The 23,958-nt window shown below is 36.6% G+C and overlaps 1 protein-coding gene across 5 annotated transcripts in view; it reads right to left on the bottom strand.

The window, feature by feature from the left end:
* Positions 1-23,958, bottom strand: part of DNM3 (dynamin 3) — a 459,598-nt gene that overhangs the window by 318,943 nt on the left and 116,697 nt on the right. For all 5 annotated transcript variants that reach the window (XM_074349798.1, XM_074349800.1, XM_074349799.1 and 2 more), the window contains exons 5-8: positions 8,133-8,231; positions 7,385-7,545; positions 3,664-3,806; positions 366-501 (exon numbers count right to left, since the gene is read on the bottom strand). In XM_074349798.1, the coding sequence (XP_074205899.1) occupies positions 366-501; positions 3,664-3,806; positions 7,385-7,545; positions 8,133-8,231 (539 nt within the window). The remainder of the gene's footprint in view (positions 1-365; positions 502-3,663; positions 3,807-7,384; positions 7,546-8,132; positions 8,232-23,958) is intronic.

Raw genomic sequence — 23,958 nt, 5'->3', positions numbered from 1 at the left:
GTTAGTGTTCTGTCTTTTCCCACCAGACAGTGTCTGTGTCTTGATCCCTCGTACTGAGATCACTGGTACAGAGTAGGTACTCAAGAAATATTTTTAAATTAAATATACAAATAAATATCACAGGAACCAATTAGTAGTTGATGAATTATTGAAATGTCATTAGATCTTATTAAACAATTAAAAAATCAGAACCATCAGTAAGAAAATGTTTCTCCCCTATATTTCATTACCTGAGCATGGAGGCTTTTGTTTAAAGAAAAATCTTAGTTCTATATCACTCACGTAACATTTTATGAACAAGTATGTAGAACAGAATATGGAAATGAAATGAAACAAAAGAGAAAAAAGTAACATTTGGTACAAACCTTTACTATCTCAAAAGGAAAGCGTTCATGGAAAATACGGTTAATTTTAGCACCCCCTGAGAGCTCCAGGGTATCTACTTGATCCCCTGACCCTTCGATTCTCTTCTCAAAATCCACAGCAAATTGCTGAACCATCCTATAATTGTGAAAGAGAAATAAATTCAAGTTAAAGTTACAAGGCGTTGCATTTTCATTTTAATCTGCTATGGTCATCCCCTAGAATTCTTTTCCTGGTGTTCTTAGTGGCACCTACTGGCAGAATTAACACTGCACTCTATTCCACCCTTAAACTGTAACCATATGAAACACACGTTATTAAGATTTATTGTAGACATTTTTAATTTTAAAAATATCTTTTAAATGCATTAATTATTAAATGCATTCTGTCCATTTAGCTGCAACCATAAAATGGTATTTTGTAAAATTAAGAATTAAAATTAAGCATAAAACTATATAATAGTCATGGAGCCATGACTCCTGTGACATCACAATCTCCTAGTGCTCCAACTGCTCCAGCTGAGGCCCCTCATACTTCAGAAGCTACTCTCTCCCTAGCCCTAACATCACAGACCAACTCACTCTGTCAGAACCATGCAAATTTGTGACCCTCACCCCCTGCCCCTCTACAACTAGCTCTAGCCTTGTTTTTCAATGACTCCCCGGAATTTGATAGTAAAATTAAAACTCCTTCCCCATCACCTACAACTCTTTGCGACCGGACCGGGGATGCCCCATCTCTTACTACTCATCCACACTCACCTTCTAAGCCAACCACAAAGAAGCCATTTGCAGTTCCCCACATGTCCCAAGTCTCTGTGCTTTTACACCTGTTTTCCTTTCTGCTCTGCCTTGTGCTTCTCTGGCTGGCTAATTTTTATCTGTCTTGCAAGACTCAGTTCAAGCATTAGTTTTTCCAGGAAACATTCCATGATCCATGGCCCTACGCCCCAATCACCACTCACTGCCACCCACACGAAGGGCCCCTCCTTGACTTCCTCAACTTATTTTCATCATTGCACTTAGAAGAATACATTGCCACTATTCATCTGTTAATCTCTCTCCTAAGGGCAAAGACCATGATTTTATTTATTTCCCCCTGTTCAGTATATGAGAGGTAAGATCAATGAAGGAATGAATTACCTCGAGGCAGTTGGTAAAAAAACAAAGAAATACATTACAAGGAGAAAATGACTACCTGTATTTGTGATTACTAGGTTTAGAAACTCTAATTTTGACATATTGGAACTACTTTCAAATTCAAAATCTAGCAGGAAAAAATTCAAACCATCGAAAACTTGTATCTTTTACTCTCTTTCATCAAAATCACGGATGAATTAAAAGTAACCACGCTCACAGAGAAAAAAATGTGACAATGAATATATATATGTTCATGTATAACTGAAAAATTGTGCTCTACACTGGAATTTGACACAACATTGTAAAATGATTATAAATCAATAAAAAAATGTTAAAAAAAAAAAGTAACTGCAATTATCAAAGCTAGGAAATCTAGAATATAATCAGATGTAGCTATGTTCATGCATATGCTAGTGTTAACCTAGTTTTTCAACACCTAGAAAGGTATGAAACATTGGGAAACTGACCTCCAGCCAGCCCTTCCCCCGTATCCTACACCCTAGCCTCCTGACCCACATGAAAGTTCACACAATTCACTTGACTTCCTCCTTCCACCTGACACACTCCTCCCATACTTCAGGGTCTCATTCAAGTATCTTCTTCTCTGTGAACTCACACCCTTCCTCGCATGTAACTGCTTTTCACCTGGGCTTCCTTAACATTTTATACTTACCAGAAATGTAGCATTTATCAGATTTTAACACAGTTAGTTGCTAATATGTCTGTTTCCCCTGCTCTACTATAGCCTCTTCTTCAGGGTAAAAATCTTATTCACTGTTGAATCCTCAGTAGACAGCACAGAGCCAGATATCAGTAGAATACACAGAGATGAGAGCAAGGCAAGGAGGAAGGAAGGAAAAAAGGAAGAAAGGAAAGAAGGAAAGAAGGAACTGCATTGGCCCCGTACAAGGGAAGAATCTAGCTGTGGAAACTTGTGAAATCTGAGTCCAATAAGTCAAAGAGGCAAGACCCAGTCTTTGCAAAGAGAATAGTTTCAGTTCGAGGGTGAGATGATGATTGAGGACCTAAACAGAAATAGCTTCCTTTCTCTGTAACTTGGAGAGTTTTTATCGGAGCCTCACCAAAGCCAAGAATAAAGAGAAAAGATAAATTAGGAAAGAGTTGAATCCAATTTTTTTTCTTTCCTCCATATGATCTTATACTTTTTAAAAATGGAGGAATATAAGATGATGCACTTAATATGTTATTTAAATAACGTGAACATTTAGAAATCTCCCCATAAAGAAAAAGAATTATGTTGTGCATTTCAAATGCCAGATTAAGGGGATTTTGATTACAAGACTGCAGAGGGACAAAGGGGCCAGAAGAAGTGGCAAGCAGCATATTTAGGGATGGACTTCAGATGTCCTGGAATGTAAGCTGGTCAGCAGGGGTCTTCTGGTGGAGAGGGACCTGAGGCAAGTTGCAGCACAGGGATAAAAGGAGAGATGAAGCTGAGGGGCTGAAGGAAGAAATGAGGGTAAAAGACACAGACAGGGGGCTGGCAATTCTCCAACAACTCTGCTATCCCAACCCAAGACCCCTCAGGGATAAATCTAGTCACCCAAAGATAGAAGAGAAGATCATGAAGGAGTAAAAAGATACTTGGCAGTTTTCATATTTGTGTTCTCAAATGGCTACATTAAAATCATTACCAAAAAGGAAAAGGAAATTTAAATGTGCTCTGATTGCCAGTACTTTTAAAATTAAATCCTTGGTTCTCACTGCCCTGAAAACTTCTCACAGGCAGAAGACATGAAATGAATGAAACAAAAAGATAATAAGTACAAGGGACACCAGTAGAAACAGCTGTACAACACAGATGACATTTCCAACAGGAGCTCAGCCCACATCTAAAGACAAAGGGCAAAAAGCCCTGCTGAGTTATCACTATTGGTTTTGCTCATTTTCTGGATCTAATCATAAAAACACAATGAAATTGGGCATCGGGATGGGCAATTGGTTAAGTCTGTAAAAACGGAGTTAAGATCAACAATTATTCTAAGAAAACAATGATTCAAGGCTCACTGTATAACATATACAAAGCCTCATACACTTTACTTGCTGCTTCTATGTAACCTAGAAAACACCACAACAAACAGACTAAGGAAAAAGCAAATTAGTCAAAAATGCCGAGCAAGGGGAGGGAAAGGTGACTCACTGCAGCAATGCTTTGGTCTTCCTGGTGGGGTCTTCTGGCTTGAAGTTTTTGTAGGCTTCTACTTCGTGTTCTATGGACAGCAACTGTCCCTGAAGTTTGTTCCTGAAGTTGGGCAGGGTATCTCGAATGTGGTTGGTAAGTTGCTATAAAAAAAAAAATCATACATGCATATAACAGACTGGAGATAACCTCAGGAGACAAAAATTGGCCTTCACGGTTTTCCTAATCATTCAAAACCTTAAAAGTCATACACCCATCTGAGACTGACTATGTAGGCAGATAGTCAAAAGAAGCCCCAACCCTCTCCTCTACTGCCCTATGGCGAAGCTCAAAATTCCTTCAGTTAGAATCACTCGCTTCGGCTATTTCTTTATGTCTGGGATATCCTGTTAAAAGGCAGCTAATCTTAGTAATGAAGCTGCCAATAACACCTTAGCTGGATTGATTTATCCCATCAGCTGCCTTGTCAAAGGAATTAGCACATGGCACAAATGAAGCAAGTGGAGAATTACAGGTGCTGCCTGAGTTCTCAGGACCAAATGGTGGCACTCAGAGGTACTTGTCAGCTGTCAATGTCCCCTCCATTCTGTAGCTCAGGCAAGAGTCTCCTCCTGCCTTCACCCTTAGGCCCCCAGGCCAACTGTGGTTAGTCACTGGCTTACGCCTTCAACAGGTGGCACATAAAAAGCCCCATGCCTAGCAAGGGAAAGCTCTCTCTGCTGCTGGTATCTCTATCTAACCATCTGCTTGGCATTTCCACCGAGATCATCCGCTGGACACATCAAGCTCGGACTGATAAAAAATTCTCTAAGAGATTATATAAGAGCACACGATTAATTATGAACAAAGGGGATATAAACCCAGAATGGTTAGCTGTCTACCTGATGCCCTTTCTATTACAATGCAATTAAGAAAAAGTCTGGATTAAAAGGAAAAAAAAAAGATAACCTTCTTGACTTGCTTAAGGAATAAACATGGAATCAAGAGAAAGAGAATATAAATTTCATAGAAAGGCAGGAAAAAGAATAAATTAAAAATAAGAGGAATAAACAGACCCAGACTGACTGAAGAAACTCTTTTTGATTGTTTTTATGTTTATCTGAGGTTATCTGAATATATTTATTCAATAAATCTAGAGTTATTTCATTGTCAATAGTTCATACCTATATTACACCCTCACCCACAGTTATGACTTACTATGTTATTTGCCTGGCATGTGTTGTTATTACGGCTCTGAAGCAGAAAACCAAAGAATGGAGAAGACTGCCTTCTAAAAAAAAATGTCACAAGACACAAACCCCTAAACATGAGTAACAGAAACCACAAGAAACCAGTAGCCACCTGACTGCCTTGTGAGTGATCAATAATCAAAATACTTCGTTTCCATCAGTTGTGTCTCAAATATCTCAATAGCAAAGCAGAACTGTGGACCACTCTTGGCCTTATAAAACACTTCTTTCCTTGGTTTTCATGACCGCCTGCTGCTCTCACTTTTCTCCTAACCTTTCTGAATGTAACCTTCTCCATCTCCTTTGCCAAGCTGTCCTCCTCCACCAGGCCTGTAAATACTGATATTCCTCAAATCTGAGTCCCACATCTCTCCTTTGCTCACTATATGTTCTTTTATAAGATAGTCTTATTCCATCCATGGTTTCAATGAATATTCGAACACCTGTGGCTATCTACTGACCTGTTACCTTTGCTGCGGGCGTATGTACTAGACCACCTGCCTGACTTCTCCTCTTAGAAGCATCAATAACACTTCACCCTCTGCATGTCTGAAATTAAGTACCTCGTATTCCCTTCTGGGTTCTCCTTCTTTCTGACTTCGTAACAATCTGGGAAACTGGGAGTTATTCTTGACTTCATCTCCCCATCATCCACTGAAGCTAATCTACCACCAAGTTCTTAATGTTCCTAAACGTTTCTGAAATTTGCTTTTCTTCATCTCCACTGGTGCTAATCTAGACCAAGCAACCATCATTTCTCATTTTGATTCCTATGTGGTTTTCTCACGTCTACTCTTGATCTTCCTATCTGCAACCACCATCACCTTTTTTAATCCACAGATATGACTGTGTTATTTCCCTACTGAAAGTCTTTAAATGACTGCCCCCCCACCACTGCTCTTAGGATAAGAGCCAAAATCCTTAATTTGGCCTACAAACACTACAGGATCCAGCCACAGCCTGTATCTCCGAACTTTTCTCTTACGGCTCATTCGCTCATTCTCTGCCCTCCAGCCATAAGGACATTGCTTTCAATTCCTCAAAAATGTCATGTTTTTCCAGCTTTTGCCACAGTAACACTGCCTCAGGGTCAGAGGTGTTGGTGCACATTAAATCAGCAATAAAATTACTCTAATTTCAAACACAGTGTGAAGACCCTTAAAGCAATAAAGAGAAAGTGATTATCCAGGAAATGAAAGACAGTCAATAAAACATTTATTCAATTTTCAGTCAGCCAGAATCCAGTTATGTCATAATTTAGGGGTCACCTGTAGTAACCAAATGGCCAATCATATCCTTTCTACTTTCCCAGTATTCACAACCTAATTTATTTCTACTTTTATCTTCCTAATCATTTTAGTGATTTTTCCCTAAGGCTTTTTTTTCACTTTATTTGTATTTTTCTTAGGCCTATACAGGCATGAAAGCACTAAACTTAAAAAGAGTTTTACCAGTGATAAATATAGTGATAGAATATCATGATTCTTGCATGACAAACTAGTGTTTCTTCTCCAAAATATGTTCATACTTTTTAAATGACACAACCATATCATTGCTTCTTGGCTTCCAAATACTCATTTACCCTCAATTTAAAAGTACAGATTTTACATTACTCTGTGTTATGTCACTTGAAATAGATATTCATTTTTTAAAACTTTGATTATTTTGCCTCACTGGTTCGGGTATAATGTGACAAGCAGTCTACTACTGTGTTAGCCTCTACTAGGAGGAAACAACCAGACTATTCCGTAACTGCTTGACTAAGTTTGTAGATCCAAGTTAAAGTGTACTTTTTGTGAGAAAAGCTGCTCACCATTTGAGTCAGGCTGGGGGCCCTCATGCAATGACAATGACATTTAAGTCAATTAGGAGCAGAAAAATATGGGACCATGTAAGAATAATACTGAAGTTTTCTGGAAGAAATGTGTATGTGCATAGAATGAGGGGAGGCAGAGAGCCCAGGTCTGTCTGCTATTGGGAAAGAGATCATATCTGGTAAAGCTTCTTTCTTAGATGAGTTAAGATCAGTGATTGCTTCTGAGGACTTATTTTTAAGGTTGCAAATTAAGGACAAATCAATCCTACACAAAACCATACAGAAATTTTAACAGAAAATCTAATCTAACCATTACAAATTGTTATTTCAAAAACAGATCCCCAGAGACCAGCTTCTCAGATACACAAGTTTAATTTCTTATGATAACTACATGTTGAGTAAATGTGTGCTAAAATGTATACCCCTGTTCATTGTTCCTAAATAAATGTGTATTTCTGCCTTGCATACTGTTTTTTCAATAATAATAAGGTGGATTCTGGTTATTTAGAATAGTAATAGTGTGGATCTAAGTAGTCACGTTCATCCTTTTAATTTCTATCATTTAAGCTAATGTCTTATTTTAGAAAAAATGAGTATAAAAATAAGAACTATGAATTCAAATAATCATTTACATATCTTATAATTGTTCTTGTTGCTTGAAAAAAAATATTTTTACCTGATTAAGGACCTTCTGCAGGTGTGGGGTCCCCATCCGATCAGCAATGTGTCTGTACGCTGGGTGTGAGAGGAAAAACTTCCTTTCTGCCAACATGGCAGCCTTTATATCCTTCTTCCCCTCTATGTCCTTCTGGCTTCTGTTTACCACTCCCACGTAACCTAAAGTAAAACACACACCTATGGAGCTTGGGACACTTTGGGTTTCTTGTTCTGGGGACGTTTTAAAGCTCTCAAAGAAGCTAAGTAAGAAAAGCAAAATTATTTTAGAGTCTGAAGAATGAATCTCATTACAAAACTCAATTTTAGATATTAGTATTTAACAAAGGCTTGCTGATCTGGCTAATGCTGATTTTTTTTTAGCATTTTAACAAAATAATGTCTTTTTCCCTTAAAAGAGCTGTGTAGTTAAATAGAGTGTATCTCTTAGTATTCTTGTCATATAGCGGGCAAGTAAGTAAGTCAGACTTAAGACAAAGCAATATTCATTTATGCCCTGTATGATGAATATTATCCTTCCCTTCAAATCCCTTCCTTTTTCTGTTTTCTCATTCCTATTATTTTAAGGAATAGTTCTCCCTTTGGATCATTTTTAATACACCATTTGGAAACAACAATCCATAAAGTGTAAAACTAATTATAAATCCACTCCTCATCACTGTGGAGGCACTAAAACCCAGCCTCCCATTAGTCTCCCAGTTGTTTCTCTCCACATCAAAGGAAGTCCTGTGTAGGACACAGTACATTACCCCTGCGAAGCGGTAGCAGCTTGTTCTCTAGAACATCCCTGGCATCCGTTCCTTCATCCATAAGATCCAGTTTGGTGATGACTCCAATGGTTCTTAGGCCTGCATCACAAACAAACCTCACATTATACAATTTGTAGAAGACTAACAAATTCTGGAGACATGTATGTCTCAGTGCTCATTGCAAAGCACTCATATTCCTGGTCCTTTTCCTGTTCCTCTCCATCTTGCTTTGTTTTCCTTTCTAATCCACTACTACCCCAGTCTGGTGAATTTCAATGGGATAAGGTAGAGAGTTGGAAAACCACCCATCTATAAGGTGACCTTTGACTCAGGAAAGAAACAACAAATAGCTGTAACACCAAAATGCTTTTTTTTTTTTTAATAGTTAAGTATGAGAACATATTTTTGGCAAAGCTCTAGATTTTCATTTAATTTCTTTTTCCTTTCTTTCCATTATGGTTTATTTCAGGATACTGAATATAGTTCCCTGTGCTATACAGTAGGATCTTGTTGTTTATTTCACCAAAATAAATACATGGAAATTATACATTTAAATCTCCCTCTCAGGGATTGCACACAACATGGATGTTTTAATTTTTATGTATTACATTATTAAAACAAACAAATAGACTACACATGGACCGATGATGAGGGTGTGTTATAAACCAAAGCTTATTATTACTCCAGTTCTGAGCACTTGGGGTTAAAAAAAAAATAGAAAAAAGAAAATAAGGTACAGAATAGCATCATCACCAAAAATAAATCTGCAAGTCTCACAGCATTCACTGTTCCTTAGAAAAGGAAATATGATTTAATGGAAAGAAGACTGAACCAGGAATTCTGAGGCTTGGATTCTAGTCTCAAGGCAAGTCACTTAACTCTCTGGGTCTCAGTTTTCTCTCATCTGTAAAATAAAGAGTTGGAAATCATGATCTCCAAGGTTCTTTTCAGTAATAAAATAATGTAAAAACCTAAGTATTTTATGTAGCATATCAGATACTATATTTATACTTTGCTTCCATCGTTAGATAAAAATGAACAGTATTTGCCAAGTGATTCATCTTTTTAAGTGAATTTCTTTGGATTTTCAATTAAACATGGTTAATTGAACACAAGCCTTTATCTATTACCAGAAACCACTCTAAAATAATGACTATTAAGCCAGCTATGGTTTTGAGTGCTTTACATGTCTTAAATGATTTAATCCTGAATAGTACTCTAACTACTATTTTTTTAAGATTAGGAAAATAAGGCAGAGAGAGATTAAATAACTTTTCCAAGGTCATACAAGAGGTAGATCTGGGCAGGCTGGTCCCAGAGTCCAACGTTTTTAACCAATATACTGCTTCTCACAGTAAAAAAGTTTTTAAAATTTAAAAGGCTTAAACAAAGAAGGTTGAAAAAATGGGATAGGAATGCAGAAAATGTTTGAAACTAGAAACCCAGCAGAATGACTGCTAACTAACTTAACAGACCAGAGAAAGAGGAAAACTGCATCTAAGAAAGCCAACAAGAGGAGAAGCCCAGAAGCTGAGTAATGCACATCACAGCATTTCAATAAGATTCAAGACTCAAGGGACAAACAGCTCTGAAAACAATGAACAGAGGTAGTAGCAGCTGAAGCTGAAAATAGAAGCACTGGATGGAAGCAGTCAGATTTCCATGGATAACAAAGTTAGGAGCTGCCCTGGTCCATCCTAGCAGAACAGCGCAGGTTTACTCTCCAGAAAGATTGTACTAGGACATGCTCGGAACTCATGGATAGCTGGCTCAGTTTGAGGGAATCAGGCATTAAAAGAGGGCGATTAAATAAAATTCTACATAGTGAATACAGGACCCCCACCCCTGCCCAGTTCAGTTCCCTAATTTGACTTCAAGAGATGGCCAGCAGATTTTAACCCGCCAAGTGATTGGAACAATGATTTGGAGAAATTAACTATTCCAGGAGAAAAACATATATATTGATATTGAGAAGAACACCAATTAAAACAGCCCAGTAACTCATCCTACGGTGAAGTCTATCACTCAATAAATCAAGCACACCTGCACAGAGCATCCAATCACCTAATAATACTTCACCTTTAGATATGAATGGACAGCCAAGAAGATTCTCTAATGAGACCAAAACAAATAAACATTATAAAACAGAACTTGCAGAAAACAAGGATAATGCAAAGCACAGGAAAAAAAATTATTTTTTATTAATATCTTCAGAGAAAAAAGGTCATTGCATTTATGGAACAAAAATAGAATGTCATAAAAGGAAATAGGTATATTATTTCTCAATTACACAGATGAGGAAAGTGAAAAATGAACTTAGGGGTTGAATGAATCCATCCAGTGCCCAATATAATATGAAACACACACACACACACACACACACACACACATGCACACATACAATATGGCAGCGTAAAATTTCATAACATTGGGAACAAATAAAACATCCTAAAAAGCTCCCAGAGAAGTTTAAAAAAGTCATTTAAAAAAGCTTTGGGAATCATTACAGCATCAGTCTTCCCAGTAGTAAACTGGAAAACTAAAAATCAGTAAAGAAATATTTTCAAAAATCGGAGAGAAGAAAAATTTCTAGCCTAGAAATCTAAACTATCAATATATGTGAAAGTAGAAAAAAATATTTTCAGACTTGCAAAATTTCAAAATATTTTAATTCCCTTTCTCCTTTTTTTTTTTTTTTTTTTTTTTTGAAACTGCTAAAGGATGTGTCTACCAAACATGGGAACAAACTAATAAAGTAGACAGGAAATCCAGGAAGCAGGAAATCCAATATAACCAGAAGAAGAGGGGAATTTTCAGGATGGTATAGATCCCAGTATAAGGCCAGGAGAGCATCAATACCTATTAGACTAAGAGGACACATACTATTGAAGAGATGTCTTCACCCACCAAGAAAAAAAAAAAAAAAGAAAGTGAAAGAATATCTAAAGCTTAATGTTTTTAAAGGTATTAAGAGGTTCAGACTTTTCTAAGGGAGGTTGGGAAGGCACTGGTGATAGATATATAGACGACTATGCAAACAAACAAAAAGAGAGGCAACTACCAACCTCAAAGACAGCAGGATCATGCAAGAAAGGAAATTCAATCATATTTTAACACATGGCTAGGTTGTGAATAATATTTCAGAATCATAAATATTCATTTAGCAAACAAAATATGACATAATTCACCAGGAGTGAACCCTAACATCAACTATGGACTTTGAGTGATAATGATGTGTCAATGTAGGTTCATCAGTTGTAACAAATGTACCAATCTGGTGGGGGATATTAATAGTTGGGGAGGCTGTGCGTGTGTGGGGACAAGAAATGCATGAGAACTTGCTATACCTTCTATTCAAGTTTTTCTACAAACCTATACAAATTTCTTTACAAAATAAACTCTATTAAAGACAATTAAATAACATAACACATGGTAAGTACTTGGTATATAAAAATCACTCAATAAATGAAAGTTGAGAGCTCACCAATTTTGTTTCTCACCACTACGCCCACTCTACTCCAACCCTAAACTCCACTCATATCCAATGAGCTGCAGTTCTCCATGTGATCACACATTCTTGCCTCTTCACCTTCATAACACTATGCCCCTCAGCTCCAAATATCCTTCCCTTCTCTTCCTTTCTTGGTCAACTCCTACTCAATCTTCAAAATACCTAACAGACCTCTCCTGCAGGTCCTTAACCAGGCTCCCACAAGCGTAAGTTTGGAACCCCTTCTCTGTGCCTTCACAGTTCTCTGTGTACACTGAAATCATAGTTCTTATATGATACTAGGAATCTGCTTATTTGCCTGTCTCACCCACTAAGTCACGATCTCTTCAAGAATAAGGACTAGATATAATCTACATATTCCAAGCAATTCATATAGATGCCAAACATAGAGTGGGAACTCAATAAATGTTTATTAAATGAATAAATGAGTGAAAAGCATATTTATTTTTCTTAGGTTTAGACAAGAATTGAAGTAAGAATTCCAAAAAAAAAATGATGCCATTCTACCATGTTACCTAGGTTTGTTGTCAACACAGCGACTTTCCTATCAGAATATTGCCATTTCTTCAGTTTATATATGCAACTAAATTATAAGTAGTATGTTGTTTCATCTAATTAAGAAATGAGACAAAACCAAGCCACAAACCACATTAGCAGTTGCCAGAAAAGTAATCTGGAACACTGTGTACACTGAAACAACAGAAATGAAAACAAAATCAATGAAGAGTTAGTGTAAACATGTACACAGCAAAATTAAAAGCAGACTGAGAAAATTAGATGCTCTTCAGTTAACGTATTTTTGTTGTTGTTGTTTTGGGTTTTGGTGGGATTTGGGACAGGGGAGATGGTTTGAAGTAAATGTTGCTCTTTCTGTTTGGCAAAGATTATGGAATATTTTATTTCTGAAAGCAATCAGCGATGAATGGAAATAGTTTCATCGTTTTTTCCTATAAGTTTTCCATTAACATCATTTTCTTTTTACTTCCAACAATTCTGAATAACACAGCTTTCATTTTCAAAGTCATCAGGTAATATCGCATGTCATACTAGGAAAATATTAAGTAAATAACGGAAAACATAAAAATTACTGTTGCTATGGCAGCAAAGACTCTATCTTGCTCACCAATATATGCCCAGAATCTGGCAAAGTACTTGAAAGATTTAAAACCTGTGGAAAGAAGGGAGAGGAGAAAGACAGGGCAAAGGGAGAAAGGAGATAAGGGAGGGAAAGGAAAAAGAATAACTCCAAAGATAAGAAAATTTAGGTACAGAGTGGTTCCTTCACTGAGAATCTATCCTCTAAAATAGACTAAGACATGAAGAAACAAAAGAAAAAGAATCTACATACAGTAGCCCACCCCCATCTTATCTGCGGTATCACTTTCCATGGTTTCAGTTACCCGAGGTCAACTGAGGTCCAAAAATATTAAATGCAATATTCCAGAAATAAACAATTTATAAGTTTTAAACTGAGCACCATTCTAAGTAACGTGATGAAATCTCCCACTGTCCCACCCCATCACCCTGGACGTGAGTCATCCCTTTGCCCAGCACATCTCTCCCATTAGTTACAGAGTGGCCCTCTTGGTTATCAGATTGACTGTCACAGTATCTTAATGCTTGTGTTCAAGTAATCCTCATTTTACTTAGTAAGGGTCACAAAGCGCAGGAGTAGTGATGCCGGAAACTTGGATATGCCATAGGGAAGCTGTAGAGCACTTCCTTTAAGTGAAAAGGTGAAAGTTCTCTGCTTACTAAGGAAAGAAAAAAAAAATCATATGCTAAGGTTACTAAAACCAATGGTAAGAATAAATCTTCTATTCGTGAAATTATGAAGAAAAAAGAAACTCATGCTAGTTTTGCTGTCACACCTCACCACGAATATGTATGTATAGAGAAAAAAACATAGTTATATCTAGAGTTCAGTACTTTCCAGTTTCAGGCACCTACTGTGGTTCTTGGATCGCATCCTCCATGTATAAGGTGGGGACTGCCGTATACTTAAATCTCCCTGCTTTCCACCCCCCAAACTAAATCCATTTTCTTCTTCTTCCTTGGCACACAGTTTAACCATATATTCAAATATCCCTTACAACTGAGTTACAATCCCCCTTATAACCTTCCTGTAACTGAGTTCTAGCCAGTGGAATGCGGGTAACGTGCTATGTTCTAGGCTTGGTCTACATAACTTCCCACACGTGTTCCTGCCAGCTCTTCCACCTTCCACTTGATGGATCTAACCATAGTAAGTCCGTAAGTCTCTATGAGTGAAAAGTGGGAGTATCTGGGCATCTGAATGTCACAGACAAGAAACACACACTACCCTGAAAATTCACTCCGGATAGATATTTCTACTGCTTGTACCATTACATGTTTCAGTCTATTTATTACTGTATACCAGTACAAACAGTGGTACTTTGAAGAGACCTGCTGTAATGAAAACCTGGCTTAGCAAGATTAGGTAGCAAGGAAACAAGTATTGCAACTTGGAAAAATGAAGATTCATGTTCCGCCAATAGCTGTGTGCTTTGTAAACCTGCCTCATGTGATAACTTATAAGGCAGACTAAGTGCCTACTGAAAGGAGAAAAGGGCCAGAAGGTTCATTTGTCTTGGTTGTTCCTTGCTTCTTTAAACAAGGTATTTAAGAGATGAGTTCACAAAAGAAATTTATCATTTTGCAAGCCAAAATAAAAAGAACCAAAGAGAAGCTAGAGATTTGGGTCTCTTAATAATTGAAAAAGTGAACTGTTCTTGTAACTCAAACTGGAGAAGAGAAGACTGAAAAGGCTCTGAGCAACAAAGATCCACTAGGAATTTTCAGTTCAGCGAAGGAGCTCAGTAATTTCTGTTTCTAGCTTAAAAGAGTAAGGGTTCAGACGTACCTTTCTGCTGTAAACTAGAAAACTGATAAAATATGCAAACAATTGTTTTCAGACATAAAACAACAGGTTGTACAGGACTATGATACTTAAGAAAAACAAAGTCAGTCATACAATAATTCCATTTCTATGTGGAGGTAATTTCTGGACTACCATGCAAGGAAGAAAACTCCAAAGAGGTCCCAGTAGTCCTGCCAAGTTGAGGAGACACAGATTGGATTTCAAGCAGGCCAAGACAGCTAGAATTTACAGGATATTGTACTAGACAATAGGGAGCTATGAATACACAGAGCTCTACAAATGTGCAAGGCAGTCCCCTTGAGTCTTTGAAAGCATGTATGCCTAAGGTAAAGCTCCACATGGCTAGGCAAAAAGCAACTTCCAGGTAGATCTAAACCAAAGAAGCTTCCCAGAGCTTACGGGGCTGGGAATCATTAAGTTCCCACCAGCTAGAGTGGAGAGACCTGTTGAATTAAAGACACTACAAGGGTCAAACGTCAGTAAAGGTTACTGCAGATCCTCCCTTTAAAAAAAAAAAGCACCTTAAAATTGAGCTTCAGAAAATCTAACTGACAGTCTCCAGGTCCATCCATGTTGCAAATGGCATTATTTTATTACTTTGGTGGCTGAGTAGTATTCCATTGTATAAATATACCACAACTTCTTTATCCAGTCATCTGTTGATGGACATTTAGGTTGTTTCCATGTCTTGGCTATTGTATATAGTGCTGCTGTGGACATGAGGTGCATGTATCTTTCTGAATTAAGGTTCCCTCTGGATATATGCTCAGGAGTGGGATTGCTAACATCATATGGTAAGTCTATTTTTAGTCTTTTGAAGAATCTCTATACTGTTCTCCATAACTGACTACACTTCAATAAAATATATATTTAAAAATCTAACTGATCTATAAGTAACGTAACTACCTGCTAAAACAAAGTCCAGCACATTTTAAAATAATACAGTAAAATTCAGTACTTAACAAAGTAAAGCTCAAACTATCAGCGTTCAAACAAAAATCGCTAGATACACAAAGAAGGAAAATGTGACCCCCATTGGGCAGTAAAAAAAAAATCAGCCAATAATATCTCACTTAGAAACAATAGAAATCACAGATGATGCTAAAGCAACTATCAAAATAGGCAAAAAATGTTTAAAGATGCAAAAGAAAATGTGAAGATACAGGTATACCTCATTTTACTGCACTTTGCTTTACTGTACTGCATAGATATTGCACTTTTCTATAAATTGAAGGTTTCTGACAACTCCACATTGTCAGAGGATGGTTAACATTTTTGGCAATAAAGCATTTTTTAATTAAGGTATATACATTTTTTAGACATAATTCTATTGTATACTTAATAGACTATAGCATGGTGTAAACATAACTTTTTTTGTTTTCCATGCACTGGGGAAACTTTTTCCATGCACTGGGGAAACTTTTTCCATGCACTGGGAAACAAAAAAAAAAAACAAAACTGTGTGACTTGCTTTATTGGGGTATTTGTTTTATTGCAGTGCTCTGGAACTGAACCTGAAATGTCTCGAGGTATGCCTGTAATAAGCAAATAAGAATATGTGAAGATGTCTATAGAACAAGTTAACAACATTAAAATACTTTCCAAGTGCACACTGGTCATTCATCAAAATTGACCATATATGGTACCAACAAACAAATCTCAATAAATCTGAAAGGAATAAAATCATAGCAAAATGAGTATCAGGAAGTTACCTGGAAAATTTCAAAATATTAGGAAAGTAAACAACATATTTCTAAAGTACCATAGTCAAAAAGGAAATCACAGGGAAATTTCTGAATGTTTTAAACTGAATAAAATAAAAGCACAACTTATCAAAATTTATAGTACACAGCTAATTAAGAATTTATAGAGAATTTATAGCTCTAAAATACTACTATTACTAAATAAGAAAGCTTTAAAACCGATGATCTAAGCTGCGACCTTAAGAAGCTAAAGAGGGAGTAGTAAATTAAATCCAAAGTAAATAGAGGTAAGGAAATAATAAAGAGTAGAGTAGAAATAAATGAAATAGCATACAGATAAATAATAGATATAATCAATTAAGCCAAATGTTGATTCTTTGAAAAGGTCAATAAAATTATCCACTCTCACTCTTTAACTCAACATTGTACTGGAGGTCCTAGCCAGTGAAATAAAGCAAGAATAATAATTCAAATGCATAAAGTTATAAAGAAAAAACTGTCATTAATCACAGAACTGTATATGTAGAATATTATAAACAATCTACAAAAGGCTGCCAGAACTATTAAGTGGATTGAGATCACAGAATATAAGGTCAAAATACAAAAATAAATTGTACACATCTATATACTGGCAATAAAAAAACTGGAAAACAAAAAAAAATGTAAATACTATTTACAATAGCATCCCAAATCATAAAATGCATAAGGATAAATTTAATAAAATATATGTAAGACACATATGCTGAAAACTATAATATGCTGCAGAGAAGACCTAAATATATGAAAAAAAAAATACCATGGTCATTGACTGAGGCATACAATACTGTTAAGTCAATTCTCTCCAAATTGGTCTATAATAGCAGTGTTGAATATAACTTACTGCAATCATGGAAATGTTCTCTATATGTGAGCTTTCCAATACAGAAGCCATTGGCAACTTGTTATTATTGAACTCTGGAAATGAAGTGTGACTCAGGAATTAATTTATTTTATTTTGTTTTGTTTTAATTAATTTTAACTTTAATTTTAATAGCCTCATGTGGCTAATGACCAGTATATTAGACAGCACAAGGTATAGATTTAATGCAATTCCAAACAAAATCCCAGTTAAGTTTTTTTTTGGAGAAACTGACAAGCTGATTAAAAATTTCAAATGAAAAGACAGTGACTATTATAACAAAAGCAATGAATAACACTTGCATTATCAGATTTCAAAGCTTATTATAAAGCTACAGTAATTAAGACAGTGTGGTACTGACATGGAGATAGACATACCGATCAATGGGACGGAATAGAGTTCTGTATTATACATCACACACACATGCTATTGGTTTTGGACAAAGATTCCAGTGCAATTCAATGGAGAAAGGTGAGCCTGTTCTACATAAATAGTACAGAAATAATTGTATACCCACATCAAAAATAATTAACTTTGACCCCTTTTTTACATGATATACAAAAAAAGGATCACTGATCTAAATTTAAAGCTAAAACTACAAAACTTCTAGATGAAAACATGGGACAAAAATCTTTGCAAATTTAGACCAGGCCAAGATTTCTTGGGATTGAAGAAATGTGAATCATATTTTAAAAGTTAATAAACTGCACACCAATATTAAAACTTGTTCTTTCAAAGATATAGAAAGAATATTTTAAAAGCAAACTATAGACTGAGAGAAAATATTTGCATTTCATGATAAAATATTTGCATCAGAAATTTTTTTAATTCATAACTTAACACTATGAAGACAAATTAAAATAGGCAGAAGAACTGAACAGACATATCACAAGAGAAAATTTACAATTGGCCTATTAGGACAAGAAATGACTGATGCTCAGAATCAAGAGTCACCAGTGAATCGCAAATCAATACCACTACACAGACATTACAGTGACTACAATTAAAGTAAAAATACCAACACCAATTGTTGGTGAGCATGTGGAGCAACTGAAACACTCATATATTGCTGCTGGGAATAAAATCCATACAACCACTTTGGAGAAGAGCTTAGTGGTTTCCTAAAAACATTAAACATAACACTTACCCGGCAACTCCACTCTTATTTTCCCAAGTGAAATGAAAATACATGAACATAGAAAACTTGAACATAAAAATTTATGGCAACTTTATCTGTAATCACCCAAAAGTGGCGAAAACTAAAGTTCCGTCGATGTGTAAATGACTCGACAAAACGTGGCACTGCCACAGTGAAATACCATTCACCAACTGAAAAGAATGAACTAAAACACGCAGCAACATGGATGGATCTCAGAAACATTACACTGAGCAAAAGAAGCCAGGCACCAAGAGTAGTTACTGTATGATTCTATTTTATATGAAACTCTGAAGACAAATCTAATGTATAGTGACAAAAAGCACATCAGTGGTTTCCTGGAGCCAGGAGTGGGGGACCAGGGGGAGACCGACTGGAAAAGGAACACATGGGAACCTTTGTGGGTCATGGAAGTGTTCTTTATCTTGGTTGTGGTATACGTGAGTGTAAATATTTGTCAAAACTCATCACACTTTACACTTAAACTGCGTAACTCCCTACCCAAGCCTATGGCCTCAAGTAGCCTCAAAGTCACCACAGTAAGTTGGGAGAGAGAGAGAGTGAAGAGGGGTGGGCGGAGAGTAACGGTGGCAAGGAAACAAAGACATAAAATAGTTCAGATCCATGTCTAGGAAAAAGCTCTGGGTGCAGTTATTTGTACATGAAATTAACTAGAAGCAGAGAGTTAAGCCTTAACAAATTTTTTTAAAAACTGTATTCCCAAAAAAACAAAACATCTGGCCTGCAAAAGCCTTTGATAAGTTTGAGTCTTAAAACAACCTTTATGGCCCCAAGCTTTTACAAGTGGACAACAGGCTGTGAAAGCTGGCATTCTCACAAAGGTTATAGCCCCTCATCTCCACTTCAGATACGTCACAGAGGACCAGGAACTAACCCCCAGAAGGCAGAGCTCTGGGAGAACAACGGACAGCAGACGGGCGAGCTCCTCCCAGAAAGCACACTTAGGGTTCAATCAGGAAACCTCTTTCACTGCCAGGGTGGGAAGTCTTCACAACACCCGCCCTGCAGGATTCTATCACTGCAGTGAACCTGGGACCGCCGTTTATTTCCCATCTTACTTTTGTCATACTGGGGTTTTTACTGCAGGCAAGAATTAATAACATTCCACACACAGCCCTCAGCATACTATGTGGAATCCTGAAGCGATACTTCAGACTGCTGACCACAAAATATTCTGGCCCAGAACTTCACCCAGGGACTCTGCTGGCAATAGCATGGAAACTCTTAACTGAAGTTCCAGTTGGTTAACTTGGAATTAGTTGACAGCACCAGATCCCTCTTTTAATGTCACCCTTCACTCCCAAGCCAAATCCAAGCTCCTCAGGTCATCTGTTCTCTTCAGAACAGGAATTTCTCCTACAGCAAAAATGTCTATTAAGTTCATCAGCTCTGCTGGGACCTACTAAACATGGTTTGTATTACACATCATTACCAGAAACTGTGGTACACACACACACACACACACCTGCATGGGTAATCCAATTGGCTCTGGCTTTGTGCATCATCATGGGTCATGAGGGTGACAACACATGAATGCGTAAGCTCCTGCAGGAAAAATAACTTTCTTCATCTGAAATTCAACAGCTGGAAACCTACTTTTTGACCAACAAAACAAATTAATTTTATGTACTACTTTTATAGCACTTATGAAGTGCCCGGTACTTTTCTAAACACTATGCAGGTACTAACTCACTTAATTTCATTACAATCTTATTAGGAAGGTAGTATTATTATCCCCACTTTACAGATGAGGAAACTGAGATATGGGGAGTTTAGGAAATTTGCCCCAGACCACACAGCTAGTAAGTTGGTGGAGTCAGGATTCAAACCCAGGCAGTTTGGCTCCAGAGTTTGTGCTATTAACTATCAGGCTGTACTCTTTTAAAATGTAATTTTTATACATCTTACGCTTTTATTAATGTGATTGCTTATTAAGACAACGTTTCTTAAGAATGTTTCTCCGTTATTCTAGCTAAACAGCTTGTACTTTCATTTTAACATGCTGCCTGCTTCCTCCCATTGCTGCCTTTCTGCCAGTCCTTTTCACTGTACCATCTGGAACTGTCTTCATTGTCACCAAATTACCCAACACACTAATGCTCCGGTCTAAACAACTGCTCTCACCTCCTTGCCTTCATTTAAATCCAGTTCTTTCCCTCGTGCACCTCAGGTGGAGGAAAAGAGAATGAAGGTTAACGAAGTTTCCTGACTCCTCAGTTCTGGTCCAAACCAAAGTATTCCACCTTCACATAAAAACACCGCTTTGGAGCCTTATATCATCTGGCTACAGCACCCTCTCATCCTCCTTGTTGCTGTCATCTACCAAATGCCCAGACACCCACCTTCACACTCACACTTTACTGAAGGTTTTAGCATCATGGTCGTCTTCCCTACCCTTAGTTCTACCATTATCCAGGCAGCTTCAATGTTTGTGAAGATGCTGTATTCATTTCTCTTCATGTATTTAGTTTCTTGACCTCTTCTATTCAATGATTTTCACCTGCATGTCATTTTAGCAATTTCCTCCCATGACCACATCCTGGACATTTACAATCTGGATTTGTTCCAGCTGTAAATCATAAACTCTAATATTCTACTCTCTAACCACAAACTTCTATTGTTCCAATTCCTTTACTCACCTGCTATGAATAATGCATTGCTATTCTTCAGTCTTATCCAGAACTTCATCCCTGAACCACCCCATTTCCCCCAAAACTTACAGGTCCTTTCTGGCTTCACTTTCTTCCTTTCTCCCAAGAATTTCACAGTACATCTTTCCGACTATTATTTTCTCCAATATTCTCGACTCTTTTGTCCACTTTGTTTTCAATCCAACTGATCCTGCAAAATTCTGACCCCAACCCAATCCAAGTATTTCCCTCTCAAAATCCCTAGCTGCTGAGTGTTTCTGGGAATCATACATCCTGAAGCTTGGTGCAGATGGGCTCTGGCCTCAATGGAGTCCTTCAGTGTTGCCCACTTTCCCTTCTCTTTCCCCACAGTGGCCATTCAAAATACCTTTCTCCTCAAACATCTTACACAAATCCCATCTTCTCTCCTACCCTCCTCACTGTCCCCCTCCCAACCTCCCCCTCCAACCAGACTCCCAGTTCTTTCTCAGCCTATAGCCTTGCTTCTTATTTAACAGAAGAAAATCTATGTCAATAAGCAATAAATTCTTCAGTTGAGTTTATTGCCTCTCCAGATATCTACAAATGAACCTCTACCTGCATGTACTAAATTTCTTACTTCATTCTTGTCTCAGTGGAAGAAATAGATCTCCTTCTATTCAAGAATCATAGCAAACACTCAAGAAATGCTGCAGAGAAAGAACAGAGGGAAGAAAAATGAAAGGAAGAGTGAAGGAGAGTGGGAGGGAGTGAGAGAGGGATTCCAAAAGCCAGGGAGAATGAAGGTCTTATAGAAATTCAGAAGATTTTTGCTTTAATGGTCATTTTCTTATTTGTACTGCCTAAAAAATAACTATATATAGATCTGGCTTGGACAGATATTCTGGGATGGCTTGTAGAATGTTTCTATAGCAACTTTTAAAAGAGCTACTGTACCATGGGAATGTTAGAAGCTCATGGTCACATCATAATTCATATCAAATTGCATAGGTTTTACTTGTGTTTTAAATGTCTTGTTTTTGAAACAAGAAAGACATGAGAACACAATTATTCTCTAATGCCAAACTCACTTTAATTAAATACTCCACCTTGAATAGCAATGCAACACTTATCTAGATATCAATATAAAGAGAATTCTTAAAAGATTCATATCACTAATGTGCAATTAAATTAAGGAAAAGAAATAATATTTTTGTTTTATTTTTCTTACATATTTTTTACTCTTTCTTATAGTGTTCTTTTCCACATTCAAACACCACAAAGAGAAATTTTAGTCTTGTTCATGTCATGTCTTTACAGTGACCCCCAGTGGCAAAAGTAGTGAACATGCCAGTTTTAATAATCCACATCTTAGTGGCCTTTCATACTGATAAAATCTTGATGAAAATTACAAGTGCCAGTGCCTTCATATTTTTCTCTTTTATTCTTATTTCTAAAAAAGAAGTAAAATTATACATATTTATATACATTTATATTCAAGTCCTAAATCTATTCACTTTCTCTCTTTCACGGTGAATCCCATAATAAAGTTTATTTTATTTTTTCCAATAAAAACAGCATATCAAGAAGTACACACTTCTGTGGGGGAGGGTATAGCTCAGTGGTAGAGCATGTGCTTAGCATGCACAAGGTCCTGGGTTCAATCCCCGGTACCTCCTCTAAAAATATATAAATAAATAAAATTACCTTCCCCCACCAAAAAAAAAAAAAAACTATACACTTCTGTAAAAAAACTTTATAAACCTATGAGATGAATTTTCTGTTGTCATGTTTCCAATACTAAGATTTAACATACTTTTTTATGTTATATAAACATCTAGATATAATGATTTATACATTATACACAAATGTAGATATAATCTTATGTATAATTCTAATACTCAACATACATTTTTAAAGCTCAAATGGAAATTCTTCTCTACACTTGGATAAACCTATTAATCTTCAGATGACCTACTCTTTGCAAAGCGGCTGATTTCTAACATAAGATTTAACAAACTTACTTGAATTGTATATGCATGAAACTCTTAAAATTCAAGTACAAATTCAAAACAGCAACATGAATTTGAAATGTGCATCTGTAATTCTCAGACTTCAGAATATAATATCATGATGATATATTCTATACACCTCCTATCAAAGTTCTGACCACACAGGATTGTTAAGGTCGTGTATATCTATGGTCCTTGCTTTCTTTAAAGCAGCCATCTAACTTATTCCTTGTTCAAGCCTAAAACACAGTAGATGTTTAATTTAAAAGAATCATTCATTGAACAGAACTGATATATAACAACTTTTTCAAAAACCACAAATGCTTTTATTTTAGCCTCTGTTCCTGGCAACTTCTCCATCTGGGGGAAAAAAACTGATTTTTAAGAGTCTCACTCATACTAAAAATAAGCTCCAAAAAACCCTTAGGAAGTCAAAACAAATCATCAACAAAATATTAGTAAACAGAATCCAACACATAAAAAATATCATACACTACAATCAAGTTGAATTCATCCCAGGGACAAAAGGATGGTTCAATATATGCAAATCAATTATTGTGATATACCACATCAACAAAAGAAAGGACAAATATCACATGGTCATCTCAATAGATGCAGAAAAGGTATTTGATAAAACTCAACACCCATTTATGATAAAAAAAAAAAAAAACTTCTTACCAAAGTGGGTATAGAGGGAACATATCTCAATATAATAAAAGCTATTTATGACAAACCTACAGCCAGCATAATACTTAACAGTGAAAAGTTGAAAGCCTTCCCACTAAAATCCAGAACTAGACAAGGATGCCCACTCTCATCACTTTTATTCAACATAGTATTGGAAGCCCTAGCCATAGCAATCAGACAGGAAAAAGAAATAAAAGGGATCCAAGTTGGAAGAAAACAGTAAAATTGTCTTATATAAAAAGGAGGCAACATCACCTACCTGACAGGATTCTTGTGGGTATAACATATGACATGCAGTGTATTACACAACTCATTTCACTTGAATAT

Source organism: Camelus bactrianus, chromosome 21 (genome assembly GCF_048773025.1).
Source record: "Camelus bactrianus isolate YW-2024 breed Bactrian camel chromosome 21, ASM4877302v1, whole genome shotgun sequence".
Taxonomy (NCBI): Eukaryota; Metazoa; Chordata; class Mammalia; order Artiodactyla; family Camelidae; genus Camelus; species Camelus bactrianus.
The sequence above is the reverse complement of the archived record's forward strand: the minus strand, read 5'-3'. Positions and strand labels throughout refer to the sequence as shown.